At 40.1% G+C, this 23,963-nt stretch overlaps 1 protein-coding gene across 1 annotated transcript; it reads left to right on the plus strand.

Annotated features, from left to right (window-relative positions):
- The first annotated feature begins 1,938 nt into the window (after nt 1-1,938).
- On the plus strand, nt 1,939-23,446 carry c1qtnf12 (C1q and TNF related 12). The gene is made up of 8 exons (XM_084917824.1): nt 1,939-3,000; nt 14,371-14,475; nt 14,604-14,715; nt 14,878-15,062; nt 17,034-17,142; nt 18,623-18,716; nt 20,703-20,781; nt 20,869-23,446. Exons 1-8 carry the CDS (start codon nt 2,821-2,823, stop codon nt 20,965-20,967), a joined length of 963 nt encoding a protein of 320 aa, XP_084773950.1. The 5' UTR covers nt 1,939-2,820; the 3' UTR covers nt 20,968-23,446.
- Nucleotides 23,447-23,963: the final 517 nt, after the last annotated feature.

Below are 23,963 nucleotides of genomic sequence, written 5' to 3' on the forward strand. Positions count from 1 at the left end.
AAGGTGTTTGCTCCCTAAACCTTATAACTGTTTCTGCCACTCCTAACAGCAAGAATTGGGTTTGTTTTTCGTATTATTATTCTGCTGTAAGCCAAGTGTGCTTGAGCTTTAGCGTATAAACTGATGAACATTCGGAATTCATGGTTCCAACTATTACAGCAAGTTGTCCAGACCATCAAATTACCACCACCATGTTTGACTGCTTGACTTTATACGAAAGGCCATGTTGGTTTTACACTAGATGTGACGGAAAGCTTGAATGTAACAGAATATTTCCCCAGAAGGATCATCAATTACTTTTTCACATAGAAATTACGTAGGTTTCAGGTGTGGAGAGCTTTTTTAAAATCATCATTTAAAAACTGCATTGTGGATTTACTTGGGTTATCTTTGTTTAATACTAAAATTTGACTGATGATATCTTTGTTTAATACTAAAATTTGACTGATGATATTAAAAAAAATAAACAAATAAAATATATCATTAAAAAACATTTAATTGTTTATACATTTATTATTTATTTTAATTTAAATAAAAATAAATAAGAGATCAGGAAGGGGACAAAAACGTTTTCACAGCACTGTACATTGATAGCTCACGGATTCAGAAAAAAATGGTAAATAAGTTAAAAAAGCAAAATATTAAAAAAAAAAATCTTTAAACGCTTAAAATGAATCAATAAATTAAAAGTTAGCTTATAGACAAAACTTTAAATAACTAAAAGAAACTGATACATAGCCCATGCAATAGATACAATTTTAAAAACAATTAAACACATACTAAAATGTCACATTTTTAGCTTTTGAGTATAATTAAATGACTAGAACAACAACAGATAAACAGTTATACAAAAAAATAACAAAATAACTGACAGGAATGCTAAAAGTAACATTAAAATACTAATAAAGGTTTATCTTAAAAGTGGAAATAGTGCTAGATATAAGTAATCAGTGGTCTAAAATAGAAGTCACGAGCAAATTGCTAAAGCTAAAACAGAAAATATTTAAATTTAATAGATATTTAGAGTAAAGATAATAAATTTTTAAAAAAAGTAAAGCATTAACAAAGGTTAGTTGAATGAAATTACTGTCAATATTGTAAACAAAAAGTAAATATGTTAAAAATCGATACATGTGGCTGACTTTTTCCTTTTATTTTGAATTTAAGATCACGTATTTCCTGGACTGATTTTGTCGTCTGCTGTGGAGCTTGGTGCTTCTTGGCTGCAACTTCCTGCTACGTCTTCGCACAAAGGCAGGAAGTGAGATGTCACTGGTAAATGTTTGTATTTCACGCCGCTACCTCTAGGTGGCACTGCTTTAAAATGTAAAATTGGCAAACAAATGAAACGGCAGTCTAAAATTTTAAGTTAAAAAAATAAATAAAGTATGTGGTATGCACTCATGAGCTAACATGTTATTTATTAGAAACAATCTGGCAGGGTTGAATTCCTTTTTGATGAATGATTGTAGAAATACCCAGACCAGTAATTTATTCACATCAGCCATGATTATTTAGTGAAACATGCAATTTCTACTCCTTTCCTCTGGGAGTATTCAAAGAATTGAACACCAACACTGAGTAAAACAAACAGGTATGTACTGCAGTCTAGATTTCTGTCCCTGGCATACTTTCAAACAACAGATTACACAAGATAATGCCTTAAGGTCACAAAAAGTTGCATGAATTAGTTTTTACTTCTAGCTCGGAGCTTTGGTAAATCAGGCCTGTATTGAGGCATAGACAACTTTGTACACATCCCATAACTTGTCTGCCAAGAAGCTCTTCAGAAGTGAGATAAAACAGAGCTGAATCAGCTGAGGCTGCCAATAGAGAGAGTCAAAAGAGTGGAGAGAGAGAGAGAAGGACAGGGGGAGGGAGAATGGGTGATGATAAAACTCCACTGTGAGCCCTCCTGTAAGCTCAGTCAGAAAGCAAAGGAGCAGCTGGGACCAGAGAGGTAGGGAGTGCAGCGGAGCAAGGCAAAAAAAAAAGAAAGAAAGAAAGAAAGAAAAAAAGAGACCCACCGGGCACTAAATCTCTGCACATGGACTTGTTGGGACAGTCAGTAGGCAGCACCTGAGTGACCACTTTAAGGAGAAAATAAGGCCGGCTAAGATCAATACAGGACTTCAACTGTCTTCTCTTTGGCATCCCCGTGGATGCACGCAGATTGATCTGAACGCTGATCTGCATCTTTTGATCTGAGCCCAACTTCTGTGGATATTGCAGCTTTTTCCAGCTACCACACCAGTCTGCTGAAGCCTGGACTCTATTGTTGAGTTTAAGAAGCAGCGGGGGAGAGCGAGGGAAAAGAGAATATTGCCATCCATCTCTAAGTCCCTACAGCCCACCCTCAGCTTTGGACGCCCCTCCTCTCAGCCTCTTCTTTTGCCCCCCTGTGCCCTCCACAACACCCCAACCCAACCCCCTTCAGCACCTCCACCCCCCCCAACAGAGCAGAAAGCGTGAAAAATCTCACTAATGGGTTTATTTGCTGTCAGATCTCCACAGATCTGTCATTCCCTTGGACCATTCTGCTTGACACATTTCATAGTTGAGTAAGCCTCCTGGAAGTCTGGCTAGACTTAGCAGTGCCCCTGCAAACGCTGGGCTGGCTCAGAGCTCATCAAGAGGGGAGCAGCAGTCAGTCTGACAGTCTCTTGGACAGGGAGTCCCTGAAGCTGCATTCCTCCAGTCTCTTGTGTTTGTAAGCCTCGTGGGCATCTTCAGCTTGCGTCCAACCACGCGACTGGTCCTTTTCCAGAAGATTTGGGTTGTTTCTGCAGGGATTCAGGTGCTGATTGAAAGACTGTGAAGATGTGGTGTGGGGCTATGCCTCTGGCCGTAGTGGCTGCGGTGTTCTGGACCCAGTGTGTCCTTCTAGATGGAGTGGATGCCAAGAAGGAGAGGAAGAGGCCAAAGGAGCCCACTCCACAGCATACAGAGACGTACAACACAACTCTATCCAACAGTGAAGAAGTTGGTGGGACCATCAAGGTATTACATTCCAATGCAATTTCTTTTTAATATATATTTAGGACTTCAGATTAGTTTAAGGTTGCCTTGCAGATATGTGACATATACCTGTCAGCACAGGCTGTATAGAAATAGATAAATAAAGTGTGGCAAAGGTCGGGGCAGGTGTGCCCTGCCAGGTCAGGCCTCATACAGTTTGACGGACCAAAATGTGTGAAGCTCTAAATAGATGACTTCCCAAGGCATGCCAGGAATGTGGACATCTAAAGGGTGATCAATGCGTCAATTAGTGTGCGCTGCGGGTGCCTGCCTCCAGTGTTTCAGCTTATGTGAACAATTCAGGGTGCAGTAAAGCGAGATGAGGTATTTACAAACCTCTCAACACAAGAACAATGTTTTTATTAGAAATGAATCCCACTTACATAACAACATTGCTGCGGTACACTTCCATTTTCAGGAGCAACAGTCGGCCCTTGACTCTGTTATTTATTGGTTTATTGCTGGTGTTGCATATTTGTGAAACTTTCCAACAGGCTATTTGTTTTGCTTTCAGCCCACCCATTATGTTGGCATTCTCATGTAACTCTCACTGCCCTATATACCAGCCAGTCTCGCGGTAACCTCCACTCCTTTCCCCCCTCTTCTAGAAACCACACAGTGAGGTCTTCTTTGTGTCTCTAAGAACACTTTGTAGGTGGTTGTGGCCTGGCGCTGTTTATTTGACTTGGTTCGCCCAGTAAAAACAACAGCTATGAAGGATGACCTTGTGTCAGCCCTGAATCTTGCTGAAGATTGCACCCCACCGGGATCTCGCTGGTCTGCCTCGTCCCACAGGGAGCAGGGTGTCCTCACAAACACTGCTGCTCTTGGATTGCCTTGTAGGCAGTGATGTGACTCCTGGGAAAGTTAGCTGGAGAGGTATTATAGTACCTGTGGTGATGTTTTTCCCAGCCCATTGACGCTGTCATTCACAGGCCTACCCCGACTCCGCTGTGTCTGGGACATCCGATAGGGGCGGTGTGGCCCTGAAAACTGGGGCAGCATGCCGTGTAAGCCCCTCACAAAGCCCCATAGAAAGGGCCCTGAAAGGGAACACCTCTGTGAGGATTATCCCCCTTTGCCTCCCTCTCTAACATTCTTTTCATCTCATCTCCCACAATCACAGGGTAATGGCATAATCACTCTTAAGACGCAGTGTTATGCCCGACAGTGTCTTTGCCAAACACTGTCACCTCTGATAGAACCTGAGATTTAAGCGTGACATCTGTGGAAGAGGTTGCATTGAAGGTCGCATTTGTCAGTGCCACTCTTTCTGGGTTTCTTTTGGCGGGTATAGAGAAAAAAAACAAAAAACCATGCCACACATCATGAAAAGTGGTAAACTTGCTTGTCTTGGGTAGTTTGTTAGTTTATCCTATTACACATCTGTTAGGGCTCAGAGAAAACAGCACGTCCATTGGAGCTGTCTTGGCAAGCAATTTGTATTCTCAAACAAGCCAAACATTTACACTCCAAATTTACATTTTTTCCCCCTTGTGCCCAGTGGAAACAGTTCTTATGATGGCATTCGTTTTCTATCTGACCAATCCTGTGTGTGGGCTGCTGGCAATGGGCAGTCAAACCCTGCATTCCTCTGGAGATTTTCCATTTGAAAGTGATCACAACAGTGAGGTGTGGAGCTACGCTGTGAGAGGAATTTTTTTAATGAGATGATGAACATTTCAAACAACCGTGATCTCTGCGAGCCGTCACGTCTCAGAGGTTTAGTACAGTGCGTTAAAAGTACAAGGCTTATTGTGCACCCTGCTCTAAAGATGAGAGGAATCTGTCATTGCCGAGCGCAGTGAGGGATCTGTGATGGCTGTAATGGAGGGAGTCAAGTCAAACATCACGCCTGGCGTGTTGAATAATGGCTGGGTTTAGCCTGAGGTGAGGGTTTTTGTTTCCTCTCTCTCATCTGTAGTGATGATTAATGCAGCGGCGTGTGGGACCTTTTGGATCAACCCACACATTGAGACAAAACTGAGTCCCTCAGGAAACAAGGCCACTGTGAGAACACACACCTCCCACCGTTGGTGTGAAGAGTCCACAGTAAACTCTAGTTTCAGCCTGTCAGACAGTCAAAAAGGTTATGCTTATTTAACCTAATGGAGTCATAAAACAGAGGGAAAAAGAAACAAATAACAAACACTGTTTTGCGTTACATCTGAACTTGGGCAGTAAAATAAACCACACTGTTGTGTTTTCACCTCCCAGACACAGAGCGGCTGTTTTATTTGGATTTTGTCTGCAGCTTCAGGTTGATGCTGGATTTATATAAAAATCCCTTAATCTTGCCTGATTCTTATCATGAGTTGGTCATGTTTCTGTAACTGCTATATCCAGAACTTCAGCAGTAAATTCATCAACTGTGGCTTAAAAAAAACCCAACTGCAAAGGTCATTAATCATGGCATGATTTTACTGAGAACCAATAATGTAGATGCATATACAGCGCACTCCGATATGAGTGAGGAAGAGGCAAAGTATTAGTGCTGTGTATTTCTTCAGGTTTGATTAGCTGATTTATTATCCATCCATCCATCCATCCATCCATCCATCCATCCATCCATCCATTCTCTGCTGCTTATCTGGGTTTGATTTGTGGGGACAGCAGTCTCAGCAGAGAAGCTCAGACTTCCCTCACCCCAGCCACCTTCTCCAGCTCATTCAGGGGGACACCGAGACATTCCCAAGCGCGTCCTGAGTCTGCCTCAAATTTCCAGGGGGCATCCTAGTCAGATGTCCAAACACCCTCAATTGGCTCTTTTCGATGTGGAGGAGCAACCACTCTACTTATTGTTTATTGTACCTTGAATATAATGACTACCCGGGTCAATGTTAGCTTGTGTTAATGCTAGCTAGAAACCGAGGACACACTGGAGGGATTATATCTCTCAGCGGGCTTGGGAATGTCTTGATGTTCCCTCGGATGAGCTGGGAGAAGTGGCTGGGAGAGGGAGGTCTGGGCTTGTCTACCTAGACTGCTGCCCCAACGACCGAAAACTGGATAAAGGGCAGAACATGGCCGGATTGCTCCTTGGACAGATTCAGTTTTGCTAAATTTGGACTCTTTTCTTGCATTCAAGTGACTTGTAAATTAGTCACCAGGAGCGTTCCTAGTATGTGGTTATATAACATAGTCCAGAACAATATTGGAATCATGTAAAAAGAGGAAGATCTCATGAGTTTTTACTGTGAAGTGGCAAACTGTGATCTGTGATGGCACAGCATAGGTAATGCTTTTCAACAGCTCATTTTACCTACCACAGGGAAAATGAGCACTCACTTCCAATTTCAAAGCTATAATTTGTACACAAAACAGATGTGACACAACGATCAAAGTGTCTTTCAGCTTAGATTGCTTTTTATATGAAGAGGAAGCTGAGATTGTCTTGAGCATAAACACAAATTTATTCACTTTCTCTCGTATGCTAGAAGTGCAACTTTGTTGGGACAACAAAGAGGCAGTTAGAAAAAAGATCAGGACATATTATGAGAAGAATGTTTGACCTTATCATTAAATAATAACTACATTTAATTTACACTTCCAAATATGCCCCTGCGATAGAGTAATTATGTTTTGCACACTGTGTTTGTCAATTGAGTAATAACACAGTGTGCAGAGAGCCGAGTCAACATTGCATGCTTAACTGTATTTACCTCTTCAGTGATAAATCTTCGAATCAATCTGTGTCTGTGAAGCGCAGCGGTGGGGAACACGTGGGCGGGTGCATGACAACTGAGATGCACGCAGGTTAGCAGGATCCCCTCGTCCCACACAGCCTGGGGATCCCTGCCTTCTGGGGCGGTGTTGGCCCAGCGTAAGGCCCTTCCACCCATGCATGGATGACTGCACAGGGAGCAGTGCAGGGATGTAAAAACAAGGGATTAGAGATGACTCTTAATCATCCTGTCCAACCTTAAACCTGCATGCGCAACACTTTTATCATCAGCAAAATGTTTCATGTTGTCGAGTGTGTACGAGCAGGTAGAAAAACAGATAAGATAGAAGTGAAAATAAGATAAGTTTGGCTGTACGCACACGGAAGAATTCAGGAGCTGCCTGCAGAAGAGTAGAGTTTCAGTATCTGGTTGCAGCCCCAGAGACATGTTTTAACAGTTGTGTTTGTGTTTTTGGTGGCACGCTGCCCCAGGGAAATATTTCCCGTTTTATTGCTTCAAATAAATTCTACTTAATTTTCCCCAAACTACATGACAAACATATTTAAAGCGGCGTACGTAGAAGATTTATTTGTGCAGGCCCAGGTCAGTCTTCTGTGGATAATAAAATCTTATAGGCTTCTGCGAATGATCAACAATCATCACAACTGATCCACTAATTGATCCAAAAGCTCTAAACTCACCATGCTGCGGGTTAATAAAACCATCTATCTTCACTCTTATGGTAAGCCATGGATGCCAGGCACAAGCAGTGGAAAATGATTTGGTATATTTGCTCAAATAATAAGTACTGCACGATATTTAAGCAGTTTCACTTCAGTATTTGAAGTTTGTTTGCTTCGTACTCAACTTTATTCGGTTTAAGAAGCAACTATTGTGCTTTTTACTTCACTCTGTTAAAGATTTTGATCATGAAGCAGTAAAAACTACCAATTTGAAAAAGGAATAGAAAAGAATAAAGATATTTTAAAAATTGCTCTCATGCAAAATGAACACTTACTTTTTGATGAAATCAGAAAAGTTGCCTCTTTCTCATTTCTCTATAAATAACTAATGCATCAGCTTTAACACTTACATAATGGTAACACATACACTGAAAACATGTATTTTTATTCTTAATCCTAAAACACTGACAAGCTTTACTTAACAATATTATGAAATATAAATTACAGGATTTCTTTCTCTCTGCCATTTAGAGCTGGGTCGCTTAGCTCAAGCTGATGACTAGAGACAGGAAGCACAGCTAGCCAGGCTTTTGATTTTGTCTTGTTTTATAATACAAGATCAAATTATGCATTAATGAATGAGCTTTAGAGTTGCTTGCAGATCAACTTTTGTATCTTAAGACACAGCAATGTTAGCTGTTTCTCTCTGTTTCCCAGTTTTATGCTAAGCCAAACTATAGCTACCAAATCTCGATAAAGCAAAACAGCAGCAAAACAGAACCATAGCATGACACTACCTCCACCCTACGTGCCTGCTGCTATAGTATTCTTAGGTTTAAAAACTTCACCTTAACTCCTCCCATCAAACCTCTTGTGATTGTGGCCAAATCGGTCAGTTTCTGTGTGGGTGACCAAATTTCAGGTCAAACCTGAAGGTGTTCATTTTGGAGCAGGGCCTGCTTATTTAGTCGGCATCTTCTCATTCCACGATGATGCAAAACTGGCTTCACTGTTGATCATGACGCTGGTGTTCCAGCGTTTTCCAATTCATGGCAGGCTTGAGGCCTTGGTGGTTCCTGGATTGTTCCTGAATATCCTGACCAATTTCCTCTTATCTGAGGGTGACAGTTTGGGTTTTCTTCCAGTCCTTGGCAAAGTGGTGGCACATTAGAATAACTTGTACTCACCTAGGATTTGAAGTTGCTTAGACTTTCCTATTATTCTAAGAACAAACAAAACAGAACAGCTTTTAGCACCAGTTTGTTTTTCTGCACATTCAGATGTCTGTTTAGAGAAATTAGACTAAACATAGTCAAGTGGTTTTTGTTCCTACACTGCGAAAAAATAAACTATTGGTCAGTCCAACGAGTGCTGTCAAACACATCTTTTTTATGCCGGTGAAGAAAAAGTACCAGTTGTAGTCAATCATGGTCAATAATGAAAAAGGTTATAGGCCTTGCCTTGTCGTATTAAAAGACTTTATAGAACCTTCATTACCACTAAGTGAGTGTATGAATATTAGATTAGGGAACACCACAAAGTCAAAATTGTGCAACAATTCCTCTTTTTAAAAGTAATTAAAGATGAATGCTCTATAATCATTCCACTCTAGAAGAAGAGGAGCCCCATCCAGCCTCTTCCACTTGTCCTTATCAGAGTCGCAGAGGGGCTGTAGCCTATCCCAGCTGCCATCGAGCGAAAGGGAGGGTACAACCTGGACGGCTCGCCAATCTTATGCTGGCCAGAGAGACATACAACGATTTGCACTCACATTTACACCTTTAGAATCACAGATTAACCGAACCCAAACCTGCAGGGAGAACATCAGGTTGAGGCCCTGGACAGATACTGGAGTTGAAGTCAGGACCTTATTGCTGTGAGGCAACAGAGCGAACACTGCTAACGACTGCATCACCGTGCTGCCCAAACACTGCTCAAATTAAAATCCCCAAATGACCATGCATTCATGCTTGTACAACTACAAGTTGAAATTAAGCTCCAGAGATAGTAGCAGGGGGAAACAAGGTAACTTGTTTAATCTGTGCAGAAAACTGAGAAGAGTGAATTGTATTGTTTTTTTGCATAACAAATAAGATATAGTCATAAGTCATTTGTGAACTTTAAAATCGCTGAGATGGATTTGATATTTTCTCTGCCAGAAACAATTAAAATCATAATTTAATGGATTAAATTAACATCCATCCATAGATATTAGACTTTACATTCTTAAGATGAGAGTCTGAGTATTGAGACGTGATTTAGAGCCCCATCATCGACCAGGGTAAACACTGTCTAAAAGATTTAACGTTTCCCACCTTCAGACAGAATACCTGACACATTCTCATGGTCTGCGTTGGAAAGGCGTGTGCTCATACCCGCTGAGAGACGAGGCCACTTTGAGGCACTCACACATCAGCGGTGATCAAAGCCAGAGCCCCGGTGTTCTTCATCAACTCTACGACTTATATCTGGATCCACTCCCTGTTTGTTCGTCACCTATACGTGCTGATACTGAGCTATGCAAAGGAATCCATAGTTTACTTTACAGCATAGCAGCGAGTGAGGGATTGAAGGCCTTTCGACAGGTTCTTCTTTGTCATACAGCAATATGGTTTTCATGTCTGCATGTGTGGAGTCTTTGAAGTTCTCGGTTGAGACATACACCCAGCTGCATGCAATGAATCAGACAATTTTTGGCAAGTGATGCACTTTACTGACAGTAGAAACAGACACAAAGAGAGCACAGTATATTTTATAGAAAAAAGTTTCTAAAGTTGATGATTAAATTATTTATACAGTGATTTGCAGTTATATTTTAGCTTAGAAATGAAGGTTATAATTACCGTGGTCAAAGCCTTTCTTCTTTGAGCACAGAAAATCCTTCAGGGCAAGGGTTTAATGGTTTAATTGCAATGGTGTGTATTAAAGAGGATGCCAAGCTCAGAGCATGGCTGATTTCCTGGCAATGATAAGAGGTGTAATTACCGGGCACATGTGTGGGCCAAATTAACAGTTTTATATCTTTGACACTGACCAAGAACAAATGTTAAGTGTTTACTTTTTCTCAATTGAGAGCCTGCCGGTTCGCCTCATCATCTCATTGTGGGTCTGTTTCAGATTGTACTGAGTTGTCTACAGCGCCAGCGTCAGCATGTTGATTTATAGTATTTATCCAAGCTCACAGAGCTGGTATGTTACATTAATATTGTTTTGTTGTTGAGAGTTTGACAGATTTATAAATCAAACTTACAGCCAGCAGGTGGTTAACATAGCATAGTATATAGACTGGAAAGATATAATCTGGCTCTATCAGAAAGTCCAGGACCTGTTAAGCTCAGTTATATTTGTTTTTTTAAGCACTGGAGCCTTTCCAGCTGTCATAAGGTGACAAGTGGGGTACACCCTAGACTGGTTACCAGTCTACTGGAGGGCAGAGATGAAATAATTTATAGAAATCATGTTTTTTGTTTGCTTGCTTTTTGTTAAATAAAAAAAAATACCGTGGGGACTGGATGGATGTTAGGAGACAATGGCATAAATCTGTCACTGTCAGTGCGACTGACGGCTGCCCCCTCCAACCTGAGCGTGTTCCTGCTAGAGGTTGCTTCCTGTTAAAAGGGAGTTTTTCCTTCCCACTGTTGCCAGGGGCGTGCTGTCTCTCTCTCTTGCGCGTCTTTCCATTATAGTAGGATCTTCACTTGACAATATAAAGTTCCTTGGGAGGATTGTTTGTAATTTGTTTCATATTTTATATAGATGAAGCAGAATTGAACCGAGACTTGCGTCCTATTTTTGGATTCTTTTTTATCCCTCTAAGGTCAACGTAAGGTTTGTTTTCACTTTTCAGTCTAGGAATAAAACCATTTGTTTAGGTGCAGAATAATCTCTATAAACAGACATCCAAATATGAGCATGTTTGTTAGTCTGTATTAGGTTCGAGTAATAGCCACCAGTCACATTTGAGCAGCCTGTAGTTGAGTAAAGGTAAAATCTGGATACAGAGCTCGGAAGGCCGTTGCCTATTGTCTGTAAACAATTTAGGTTTTCATTTGTTTTCCATCTCTATTCATTCAGAGCCCCAAAATATTTGAGACTAGCTGATTGGTTCCAATACTGGGCTCAGATACTAAAACTGCCTGAACCATGCACATTGAAAATAATGTGACACGTTCATAGGTTCATAGGTCTTGATGAATAATGATGCAGGAAAATGCTCTGTTCTACTCATGTTGGACCTCACATCAGCTTTCGACACAGTTGACCATCACATCCTCATTGAAAGGCTGAAAAATTGGGTTGGTGTATCTGGAACTGCATTAGAGTGGTTCTCCTCTTATCTCCATCACCGATCCTTTTCTGTGGCAGTCTCCGATTTTAGGTCATCCTCTACCTCCCTTACTTATGGTGTCCCTCAAGGGTCAGTTTTGGGGCCTTTATTGTTTTTAATATATCTTCTCCCCCTCCAGCATATAATGGGCTCTTTTGAGGACATTTCTTATCACTGTTATGCTGATGATATTCAGTTGTACGTTTCTTTTATGCCCGAGGATTTATCTAAGCTTCAGCGTCTGAATGATTGCTTAGATTTGATCAAACGTTGGATGGCTGCAAATTTCCTCCAACTCAACGAGGGGAAAACCGAAGTCCTTGTATGCGCCCCTGATAGATTTTTATTGCAGATAGTGAAAGCCCTTGGTCCTCTCTCACTCTATGTTAAATCCTCGATCAGGAATTTAGGTGTCACCTTTGACTCGAGTCTCACATTGGATGGGCATGTGAAATCTCTGGTTCGGGCTTGTTTTTATCATTTAAGAAATGTGGCTAAGCTAAGCCCGATTTTATCTCGCTCTGAACTCGAGATTGCTATACATGCATTTATTTTGCCACGCTTGGATTATTGTAATTCGCTGTTTAAGTGTCTAAGCAAAGGTTCTCTGGATCGTCTGCAGGTTGTGCAAAACGCTGCAGCTAGGCTTTTGACAAAATCCTCCAAGTACTCACATGTGACACCGTTGTTATCTCAGTTACACTGGCTTCCTGTTAAATTTAGAGTCAATTTTAAGATCCTGGTCTTAACCTACAGAGCTGTGCACGGACTGGCACCAGCCTACATCTTTGATCTGCTACAGCCCTATGTCCCTAGCAGGTCTTTGAGGTCATCTGATCAGGGCTTACTTGCTTTAAAAAATACTAAGAGGAGGACTAAGGGGGATAGAGCTTTTGCCACTGTGGCCCCGAGACTGTGGAACTCTCTCCCCCAAACATTAAGAACTGCGGACTCAGTAGCTGTTTTTAAAAAACAACTCAAAACTCACCTTTTTAAAACTGCTTTTGGTTAATTTTTTGCCTATTTTATTTTCTCTTTTTAAATCTTTTTATGACTTGTAATCTTATGTGTCTTGAAAGGTGCTATATAAATAAAAATGTATTTATTTATTTATTTATGAGCTGGCAGTGAATCAGTGAGCTTGAGAGCTGCTGGATTTTCTTACTTTTGAAGTGTTGGATTAACTGTTTCCCTCTGTTTTCAGTCTTCGTGCTAAAATAAACTAACAAGCCAGTGGTGTTTGCTTCATATTTAGGAGATGGAAATAAAAGTAGTATCAATCTCGTCATCTATATTTTAGCAAAAAAGCACATTTTGTTAAACCTTTGCTTAAAAGCTTATAGTATTGTTATGTTAACGAATATCATAAAATAACTTGGCGTCCAGTTTTTTGGAAACCGTACTGAGTGAGTAGTGTAAAGGTATTCTTGCCCAAATCAATCCCTTTTATCTGTCTCCAAGCCTCAAAATCGCAACAAAAACAAAGATCAGTTTGACATGCAGCGCCTGTTAAGTGGTTTATTTTGCCTGATGTCAGAGAAAAGAGAAAATCAGAGAGTGAAAAGCGGTGTGTGTGTGTGCTGCAAATCCCCAAACATGAAACAGTTTTTTATTCCAGCCTAACAAAAAGACACACAAGGATTTACTCTGTTGCGGTGGAACAAGATGCAAGTCTTTAATGGTGAAGAAAGGGGCATGTTGGTTTAGCAGATAAGTGATCCGTGTCCCGCTGCCAAACCTAAACAAATTCCATTTCAGACAGCTCACCTTCATGGCTCGTCTTTATCTCCTCTTCCATCTCAGCTGAAGACTCTTGACATTTGGGGAAGGGTTAGGGTAAGTTTGTGAGCTTGCTGTGATTGGAAGTCATTCAGCCTCACATTTTATAGCAAAATGAAAACAAGCAAGTTGTAGCACTACGTATAAAAACGTTTCATCCAGAGGACTTCTTTCTTTCTTATCTCCCCCGTGAGATCTCACTCACCTAAACAGCAGTTTCTTACCAATTAGTTATTTGAGAACATACACCCTGATTGGAAAACACACAACCCTTTGTTTATATACTATATTCATGCCATCTTACTTATTAAATTTTCCATCATTAGATCTAATGAGCAGTATTAATAAAAAAAAATACTGGTTTGTCTTTTAGTGAGGGGGAAAGTGTTGGCCACTTTGACATGTTGTTATAAACTACAGTAATTGAGGCTTGCGGTCCACAGAATCGACATTACACATAGACAGGCAGACTCATTTTTCACCAGGGTGCTCATGGAAATTTTCATGTGCTGAAAAGAAAAAAAACCAACTACTCTTAACAAAGTTTGTTTACATTCATTCCAGCCTGTTGGGCAAAATAAGAAGTGACGTGGCACACGAGTGAATTATCTGGAATGAAAAAATAAGCACAAGGTAAAGCTTTCGGAGGACGATGGTGACTGATGGGCAGTTGAGAAGCTTTGCAGTTGACTGAGCAAGAGAGACAGAAAGAAAGACATTTCCCTGTTTGACCAAAATGACTATAAAATATATGATTATTATATAAATTGAATAAACTTTTTAAAGGTTTGTCTGACTTGAAATCTTGACGGAGGGCGTGCGTGGATTGCAATCATGACGTTATGAGTCGACACTCATGTTGCGCTAATAATTTATACAGACTTCTGTTCTGGTGCAGGGTTCTGATCACCAGAGGGTGGATCCACTGGGATCATGGATGGACTTTGTGAAACGACCCGTTGGAAACTTTCCTGGAAAATGTCGCAAACGCAAACGACCACTGGTAAACCCAGAAGATAGGCTATTTGTCCTACAGTTATTCAAAAATGTTCACTTTAAGCCATTTTATGTGCAAAATTTTTATGCTAAGTTGGATACATGATTATTTTTTGTGTCTCTGTCTTCCATTAGCCAGGCCCACCCGGTCCTCCAGGTCCTCCAGGTCCCCAGGGTCCTCCTGGCTCTCCCGGGGCTCAAGTAACTCAGGAAGTTCTCCTGCAGGAGTTCAAAGAGATGATTAAAGGTAGAAGCCTGTTGATTTTTTGTCCCAATCCATTTATTCTTGGGAGGTTGTTCTTTTCTTCATCTTACAGTTATACACCTTTTTTTAAATTACAATATAATCCAGAGAGAATAGTTAAAAAAATCCTCTTGAGTCACTGTGTGCTGGGCATGTTTCTGTCAGAGGCTACAGAGAGGCGAACAGCAGCCTTGGACAGACAAATCAGCCCCAGCCAGCTACCTACAACCATCCTCACCCTGGAGGGGATGACCTCGTACCGCAGAATAGAAGAAGCTTTCCACTGCAAGCTCAAGGGACCCGTAGTGGTCGACAAGAAGACTCTGGTGGAGCTCCAGAACTTTCAGACAGTAAGTTTGTTTGAAGCCGAGTAAATGTTTATGAATCGGTCCAGCTTTGTTCCCTGCTTGCGGCTGAAAAACGAAAGTTTTGGCTAACCATCCTCTGCAGGGTTTCACATTTTGTTTCTCTGTCGTAACCCTGAAAGAGTAAGTGTTTGCTAATCACTGCTTACTTTGCATGTGGGAGAATTATGAGGGGATCATCCCCTCACTGGTAACTGGCACTGGCAAAGCATGCAGTGCCACTCCAAGACTCAGACTGCCTCTTTGGTCAAAAATATCAGCTTTTTCTATTCTACACATCACTCTCTGGGCAGCTTACAAAAGGCACTCTGTCTCAGACTTGGAATAAAGTGTGGAGAGGACAGAAATAGACACTGTTTGAAACAGCATGCTGTAGTGGAAGAACTATGCCCAGTTAGGACTAGCTGACAAGACTGGAGGAGGGTGCATTGGGCTCTGCACACTATTAAACATGCAAACACAGAGCTATGTTAGTGAAGACGTGTTACTATGGCTTTGGAAAGTTTTAATATTTTTGCAGAGTCAGAACTATAGAGGCACACAATGAGGCAAAGGATAAAAATAAGGTCTGAGTCCAGGGGCCCTATTTATTAGAGACTCATGGTTTAGACTCCATGTGTTAAATGTGATAAACTTTAACTCATGCGCTGCATGTGCTCAGGGATAACACAATGTGTGCTCTTTTAAAAATTTCTAACATTTTTTAATGCAAATATTTGTACACACATAAAACAAAACAAAAAAACTATAGAAGCCACAAACAGCAAACTTGTTTATGAGCAGCAGCCAATCAGAAGAACTTTGGTTTAAAGGGATGGTGGTCTTAAAGTAGAAGTGTCCTGTCTTCCTTTTCTCTCTCCAACTGATTGTGGCACATGGCCGCCCCTCCCTGAGCCTGGTGCTGCTGGATGTTTCTTCCTGTTAAAAGGGAGTTTTTCCTTCCCACTGTCACCAAAGTGCTTGCTCATAGAAGTTCATATGATGGTTGGGTTTTTCTCTCTATGTATTATTGTAGGGTCTACTGTAAAATATAAAGAACTTTGAGGTGACTGTTGTTGTGATTTGGCGCTATATAAGTAAAATTGAATTGAAAGTGCTGAAAAAGCTTGTTTCAAACAATGAACTGGGGGGCTGCTGGACTAAGGCCCAGTGTAAGATAAATTATTTTGAACTGGGAATTATGCAGTAATCCAAAAATAAAATATGGAACTGTTGCATTAGAACCCAAATATTAATAATTACTAAACAGTGGTATATAAAGGGCGGGTAAAATAACCAATAGTCACTGCCAGTTAGGCGTGTTTTAAATTCCTGCCAAAAAAGTGGATGAATCAATCCAGCCCATATGGGGAACACAGTTCACAGTCTATCAAGATGGCCGGGAGCAGTCCCCACTCCTACCAGCAATCTCCTATTTATCACTTTGATTTGCTATTCTCCTCCTGCCTGGTCCTCAGCGTTCCCATGCTACATCAGCATTTAGGTTTAGTAGCTGCACGTTCGTGTAACGAGTGAAAAATCCCTGGTTTGATCTGGGGAGGAGACACAAATTCCTTTGAGGTTGCATCAGGAAGAGTAAAGAAAAAAATCTGCCAAATCAAACATGTGTTACTACCCATCGTGGCGACCCCATATGGATAAGGGAACAGGCGAAAATAGCTTATGCTCCTTCACATCAGTAAACCTCCATGTGAAAAATGGAACAGCCTTGTCTCATTAATGCCATAATCCATGCAACACCTTGTGCATAAATGAGCCATGGAAGCAGTTCTGTCATAACTGTGCCACAGAGATGAGAACGGGCAGTGGCTGTAAGATTGTTTCGGCTAAAGTGCCCTGGAAGCACACACAGAAGACATACTTAGTGCTCTGTAGCTGGGCTTTTATTTCGTGGTCCTGTATACTGTTGCCATAAAACATATCCATTATCAATCTTTTTTTTTCCTGTGCTTCCAGCCGCCTGCTAAAGGAGCTTTCCTCAGAGGGTCGGGAATGGACCAGTCGACTGGGAGGTTCACAGCTCCCATCACAGGGATCTACCAGTTCTCTGCTAATGTCCATATTGGTAAATCACAGTAACTTTCCTATAAAGCTTATTACTGTACATATAGCAAAGCCTTAAAGCCCCTGCTCACTAATAGTCCACCCAGATAGGTCTTGGCCCTCTTTTTGGATGATTAGACCTCCACTAAGGAGTGAGGGCATGCTTCCATTCTCCTCTTCATGCTTTTGTTGGCTTTGTTAAAACAGTTAAACTTATCACAGTTTTGTGATAAGAAAAGAAGCCTTGATTCTAATCAAGTTCATACACACACACACACACACACACACATATATATATGTATACATAATTTTATACATTCAAGGTAAAGGTGTAAAAATTTGACTCCCTATCAGTTTGGAAACACTGGGGATTACAGGGTTTAAAATCACAGATCATTGAAACCTTGCTGAAGCAGAGACTCTCTGAGCAGCTTAGCAGAGAAACAACTGTTTACAGAACACCCAAACAAGCTCTGTTTGTTTGACGAACCACTTCTCGTGCCATAAGAAGCTGCGATATGATTTTATGTCCAGTGCAAATAAAAAGTAGCGTCTCATTCGTTTGACCACTTCATTGTCATTTTATCATCTTCTGATCCTTGAATGTTTGAAATCTGGCCCATTGTCAGACATGAAAGAAATGATCCTTGGCTTTGTATTATAGATGGGTTTTTAAGAATTGGTGTTAGCTTGTAATAAATGCGTCACCACTTCACCATTAATCCACCGTTTGTTTAATGTCTAAATTAGGAGTAGTGGGAAATGTTTGAGCTACAGTAAATAGTGTGGCTGAAACCGTAACACTAGACTAAACTGATGTATCATTGCAACTATAAATCCCTAAAAAGTTAATTTATAAAAGTTGATTTGAACCCTTATGTGTGGAAATCCAGTCATTTAATTGCCTGTTTATAATTAAGAAGGTGATTACAGGATATATATATACATACTGTGAGGCCCATTTTCTTAACCATTTATCCAACTTAGGGTTGCAGAGCACGGCAGCCTTTCCCAGCTGTCATAGGTTGAAAGGCGGGGTGCATGTCAGTCTATCACTAACACTGAAGGCTATCGAAATTCAGTTTAAGATTTATACCTTTAAGACTCCTACATATAAAGGATAACTTAAATCTTGGTAATCCTTTATGCAATGATCATTTTTTTATTGAAATGACATATTACATCTGTTGAAAGAAAAAAAATGGGGGTAAAATGTCAAAGGAAAAGATTAAAGTAACACGTTCACAAGCAAAAATCACATCCCCACAAATTTACACTTTTTTTCTTGTAAAGTTTCCTTTTTTCATAACCTTTGCACTTCAATCTTGAAATGTTAAGAGTTTTTTCTTGTTTCTAGTGTAGTTTTAACCTTATTGACCTATGCTGTTTCGTCTTTGTCTTGTATTTTAGCCTGTTCTAACCTTATAAACTCTTTTTTGATGTTTTAGCTACTTTTGTAACTCTTGCTGTCCTATCTTATTTGATCACTGACCATTTTACAGATCATAATGAGGTGAAGAGGAGCAAGAGCCAGCTTAAGGCCAGGGACAATATTCGGGTGTTGATCTGCATCGAATCCCTCTGCCACAGATACACGTATGTATCCTGTAAGGTTGTTAAATATCCTGAAGCTCAGTCTCCTACAAACTCACCCCCAAATCCCCTCAATTATGCACCTAATCTTTGTTACAACGTAGTTTTGGCACGTTAGTGAATAATATCGCCACCAATCACAAATAAAATCAATCTTGAGTAGGTTTCAATATTACTACAGTCATCCTTTGCATTCTTGAGATTCTTGTTTTGTCAATTTACGTTTGGCTTTTCTCCTCTCACAGTCATATTTTAGTGGTGTTTAATGCTTCCTTAACTTTCACCAGAAGTTACGAGCTGTAAAAGGGGTTGTCTGTTACACTTTGTGTGGAACCAGTTTGGCATTTCCTGTATAAAAACAGAGCAGGTCTCTAAAAGGAAATGTCCTCTCATTTAGAGGCCTTGTCCTTGTCGCCTAACTAATCTTTATAGACTCACCTTTGACACTGCAGGCAGCCTGTTACATACAACAGCACAGCAGAGAACTGCTCTAGTTTGGGATGTGCAAGGCAAATAATGAAGCATCAGATAGGGTGGGCCTGAAGGGCATTTATTTTATTTTATGTTTTTACAAAACCATACCAAATCCAAGTTCTTTCCAGTGTTTCAAAATTTCTATTTACATAAAGTCAGTGAAAGCTGTTGAAATGAATTGTTCCCTGAAGTCTCCCCTGGACTGTGCAGAGCTCCACAGCCTCCCTTTCAGTGTGGTACAATGAGGGGAATGCATAAATAATATTATTATGATGGGTTACTTAACCCAAAAGAGTGCTTGGCTTTTGCTTTTTTGAGCCAAAGCCCCAGCCAGTCTCGCCCTCCCACTCATGAAAATGCAGAGAATGTGAAATGAGGCTCATTGTGATGGCAGTTGGAGGGAAGGCCAACATGATTGATTTGCCATAAAAATGTATCATTTTCCACTAAACAGGAGCCAGTGCTTTCACTGTGTGGTTAAAGGCTGCAGCTATGTTACAGCCATCTGTGCAGCCTCTGAGAGTGCTCAGTTGCTCAAGGAAAAGTTTGACCTTTGGGTCAAACTCGTCTTTATGCTCTTTTCTTTCTGAGAGTCAAACAAGAAGATTGAGATTATTCAAACAACTGTATCATGGATTCTGAAGCTGCCACAAGAAGCTAGCTAAGACTTGAATAATACAGGCCTAAAGGCTGGACAGCAGCCATATGGCATGCGCAATTCACGAATGAAAAATACATATTTCCCAACCAGTTGGCGAGAAGATGCTGGAGGTTGGTGGCAACCCCTGGGGAAAAATGGTCACAAAGAGGTATATGGTGTGGCACCAAAAACCTGTTTGCGGTTGCTTTGTTTCCTAGCAGGTTGCTATGGTCACCAGTGTTTTGCATGAAGATGCTGACTTATCTGCAAATAATTGCCATTTACTTGCCAAGAGGTCGTGAAACTATGAAGAGTGCCTGCAGTCCAGAAACAAGGACTGTTCCCCTTCAAAGTAAAAGTTTCACTCTTTGCAATATTGGCACAACTTTTACTTTGATGGTGAAGTTCTCAGTTTGCGTCAGCTACTGGTTTGCCATGGAACGTGTGGCACATGGCAGCATTTTGAATACTATTAAAGAGTATTATGTGATCAGTGGAATCAAATGGCTCAAAAATATAGATCCAGGATTTGTATGGAGAATACATTTTGATTGTTTTCCAAGGTTTTTTTTTTTTTTTTTAGTTTGGAGCAGTTGATTTTCCTGACATTTTACCAATAGACCCCGCAAGCCAATGTGTAATAGGCATAAACAATCAACACATAGTTTCCCTGTTTACCCTTAAACTATGTCAAAGGAATAATTCCTCTCATCTAAAACTTGGCAGTAAAGTGAGCATGCATATTTGGCCAATGACTAACTATCCCTTTAATATAAGGCCTTTTACACTTGGATGAAGTTTATGGGGTTTTAAAGAATGCAGCTTTGACATGTTTGAAAATTACTCAGAAATGTTATTTTTTAATCTGATTGCAGTTCACTGGAGATGATCGTTGGCTTGGAAAGTAACAGCAAGATATTCACTGTCAGCGTGCAGGGACTGCTGGAGCTGCAGGTGAGCTCAGGGACACACAAGAGTAAGACATAAAGTACTCTTCTACTCTCTTTCTACATTTATTTTTTATTTGTTTCTGCTCTGCAGGCTGGGCAGTACACCTCCATATTTGTGGATAACGCAGCTGGTGCTTCCATTACAATACAGAACGGTTCAGATTTCATGGGCATGCTGCTTGGTGTATAGCCTCAAACACAAGCAGGGCATCCTCCAAGCTGTCCACTGCTGCCTTTTATTTTTTTATTTTCTTTCAATGGACTGCTTATGAGCACCGCCACACAGGACCAAACCACAGGGGAGGCTTGAAGGAAGGATGTAAGGCTGACATTGACTTGACTGCTTGTCAGATGAAAGTCAGTGAAAGGACAGTGTGAAGCACTCATGGACTGAGTTTGTTTCTCACAGCGCACTTCCACCTCCCCCCCCCAGGAACTTGGACGCATGTTGCTTCACAGATAGAATAACCTGAAAATAAAATGGAGAATATGTTTGTTACAGTATATTTTTCATGGTTGTTGAAGATCTTTGCAGTAAACCAAGATTTTTTTTTATGTTCTCTATAGTGGTTGAAAGAGCTAGGGAACACAAAATAGTAAATTTGTGCATTTAATGTATATTGACATTCATGTTTTTGTCTTTTCTATCTATTGTCTAAACACTCATGAACTATAATTTTGTTGGATTAAAATCCAGTTTTATTATATTATATGGTACATAGACTCCTTGAGTACACTGGACAGTTAAAATATGCTCAGTAGACAGGCCTCATGTGGTATTGTATCATAACTGTTGCTGCATTTTTAGCCATTTTAGCATCAGTTAAGACTGAAATATTCAACGGTGAAAGGATGGATTAGTTGTATAGAGTCCCACAGACCCACAGTCCCACAAATTTTGCTGATCCTCTGGCTTTTCCTCTACAGCCAATACGTGATGCTGACATTTATAATTTTTGAGTTAAATATTTGAACAATAATGCCATGAAATTAACTGTTTGCTCCAGAATAAAATGTAAGCTAATTTCATCTGTGATTCCTGATCTTTTCAGATGGTAATTTGACTTGTCCCACAGTTTTGTTTATGACATCATTTTAGTGCCAGTTAACAAATGCTAACATCCCTGTGGCTAAACGTCACCAATTTAATACCATAGACTGTATATAAAAAATGGATGTTTAAGAAATGAAAGTACTACAACGTACCTTAAACTGCATTCTATCGATGGCCAGCAGGGGGGCAACTAAATTTTTTTGCCAAAGAAGTATGTCTGAGAATGGTCTTCCGCTCTCTTATTCTATGACTTCTGTAAGCAATTTCCAGATATTTGTTCTCAATTGCTAAATTCAGGTGATATATATGAATAAACTTTTTTTTTTTTGTTGAAAAAGTAAGGAGGATTATGCAGCGTATTCTTATTTGCTGAAACGGGAATTCATACTACCAATTCATAGTTCATGTCCATTTGTGCAGGTATATTGCTACACTGAGTGAAGGATTTTGTGTATGCTTGACTGGAGTCCTTGAGAAAAGCCATCAGCATGTAACAGATAAGCAGAATGCTGATTGGCCGAAAAAAGGAAAGGGAGTGAAGAAAGAGTAGGAATAGCAAACCCCCCCACTAAAGATCAAACAGTGGCTGCAGTGGACACTTTTTATTGTTTGTAACATTTGTAACAGTTTCACTTCAACACTTTGTATGTTGTAACTTTGGTCTTCTCTGTGGTTGGCGGAAGGTCCAACAACAGCACAAGCTGCCCTCTGGTGACAGCAAATAGCTAAAACATGTAGACAATGTTCTGCAACGCTCTGTGTGGTGACCAGTACACAACAATGCCAGTTGCTTAAGAACAACAGATTCATGTGCAGCATAGTCAGTTTCTATTGGTGATGGTAAAAACTTGACTGTCAAAATGGGTCTTTCGAAACCAGTGCCTGACTACATCCATATTTCATATACAGTCTGTGGTTGACTCCTAGCCTTTTAGACTATAGAAAGAAGAGTTTTGCAAATACTGCTGAGCATTTTTATCTTCAACTCATCTGAGAGGGAAGAAGTTAAAAGTTTGTGATCTCATCCACCTTGTGTGGATACTCCTTTTCCACCACCTGGATATGTGTCCATATTGTTTGCGACAAATGCCAATAAAATAATTAGTTTTTAATGTCATGTCACGAGCACCTTAGTACCACCATTGTCAGTCAAAGGCTCACTCTTTTTGCCATTTTTTATCTCACTTTCTAGCAACCATTCTTCTGCTTCATGTTTACACCTGGAATGGTCAATGCAATACATTTATAGGTCAGTTAGTGTATAAGGAAATTAATATACTCCAGTTTCCCTGTAAAATATTGTGTTTTTAAAGCTTTTTAAAGATTACGTAGAACAATGTTTGGATGAACTATGATTTTTTATACAGTCCCCTATGTTTTATCTTTTACAAACCTTAAATATTTTTATTGTATTTTATGATTTTCTTGACAAATACATGTTTGTAATTTATCATAACTGATATATTAGTAAGTTTGGGAAGCATTGAAATTTGATATTTATGTTTGAGATCCACAGTTAATGCCATAATCTATACAGGAAACCACAGAATTAAAAGATAACTTTACTATTTTTTAATTAAAATATTCTGTAAATTGAAATAAAACTCTTTAAAATGTTGCCACGTGGTGTCTGCACATAATTTAAACATCTCCTTACAAGATTATAGTCATTGATTGCTTAAGATGTGAGGAAAATTATCAATATCTTCATTTCAGAAATTCATTATCAGAATTTGTATTTTATTTCTCTGCAATACAACAAAGCTTTTCATGCCTCTGTGCCTTTATTTGAATTGTAAAATACTCGAAATATTTCAAATACCTCTGCAAGCAATATGGCAGTCTGCCAAGTAAACGGCTGCATTTACCTACCTGCTAAAACTGCCAAAGACACTACACAACATTCAGGTTAATGCCCCCCTGAGAGCTAAATATAATGGCTGTTTTGTCCAGGCTACTTTTCACATGTTTTGTTTTCCTCGAGTGTCCAGTTTAATTGAAACTAGATAGCTGCTGTCCCTCACAACATCCTGATAAATCAGGTCTTTATTGCTACTCTTGCCGTGCTTATTAAAAAGCTTTGATACGAGCATATTGTTTCTTGGGTGGTCTCACGAGCCACAAATGCACGT

This window comes from Perissodus microlepis, chromosome 20 (assembly GCF_051167445.1).
Source record: "Perissodus microlepis isolate ML-2025 ecotype Zambia chromosome 20, ASM5116744v1, whole genome shotgun sequence".
NCBI lineage: Eukaryota > Metazoa > Chordata > Actinopteri > Cichliformes > Cichlidae > Perissodus > Perissodus microlepis.

What these genes read in the sequence shown, in the direction of transcription:
- c1qtnf12 (XM_084917824.1), top strand. Translation starts at nt 2,821, where the DNA reads ATGTGGTGTGGGGCTATGCCTCTGGCCGTAGTGGCTGCGGTGTTCTGG. An exon ending in AAGTTGGTGGGACCATCAAG is followed by an intron (nt 3,001 to 14,370) that starts GTATTACATTCC and finishes GTTCTGGTGCAG; the next exon opens with GGTTCTGATCACCAGAGGGT. An exon ending in GTTCAAAGAGATGATTAAAG is followed by an intron (nt 14,716 to 14,877) that starts GTAGAAGCCTGT and finishes TGTTTCTGTCAG; the next exon opens with AGGCTACAGAGAGGCGAACA.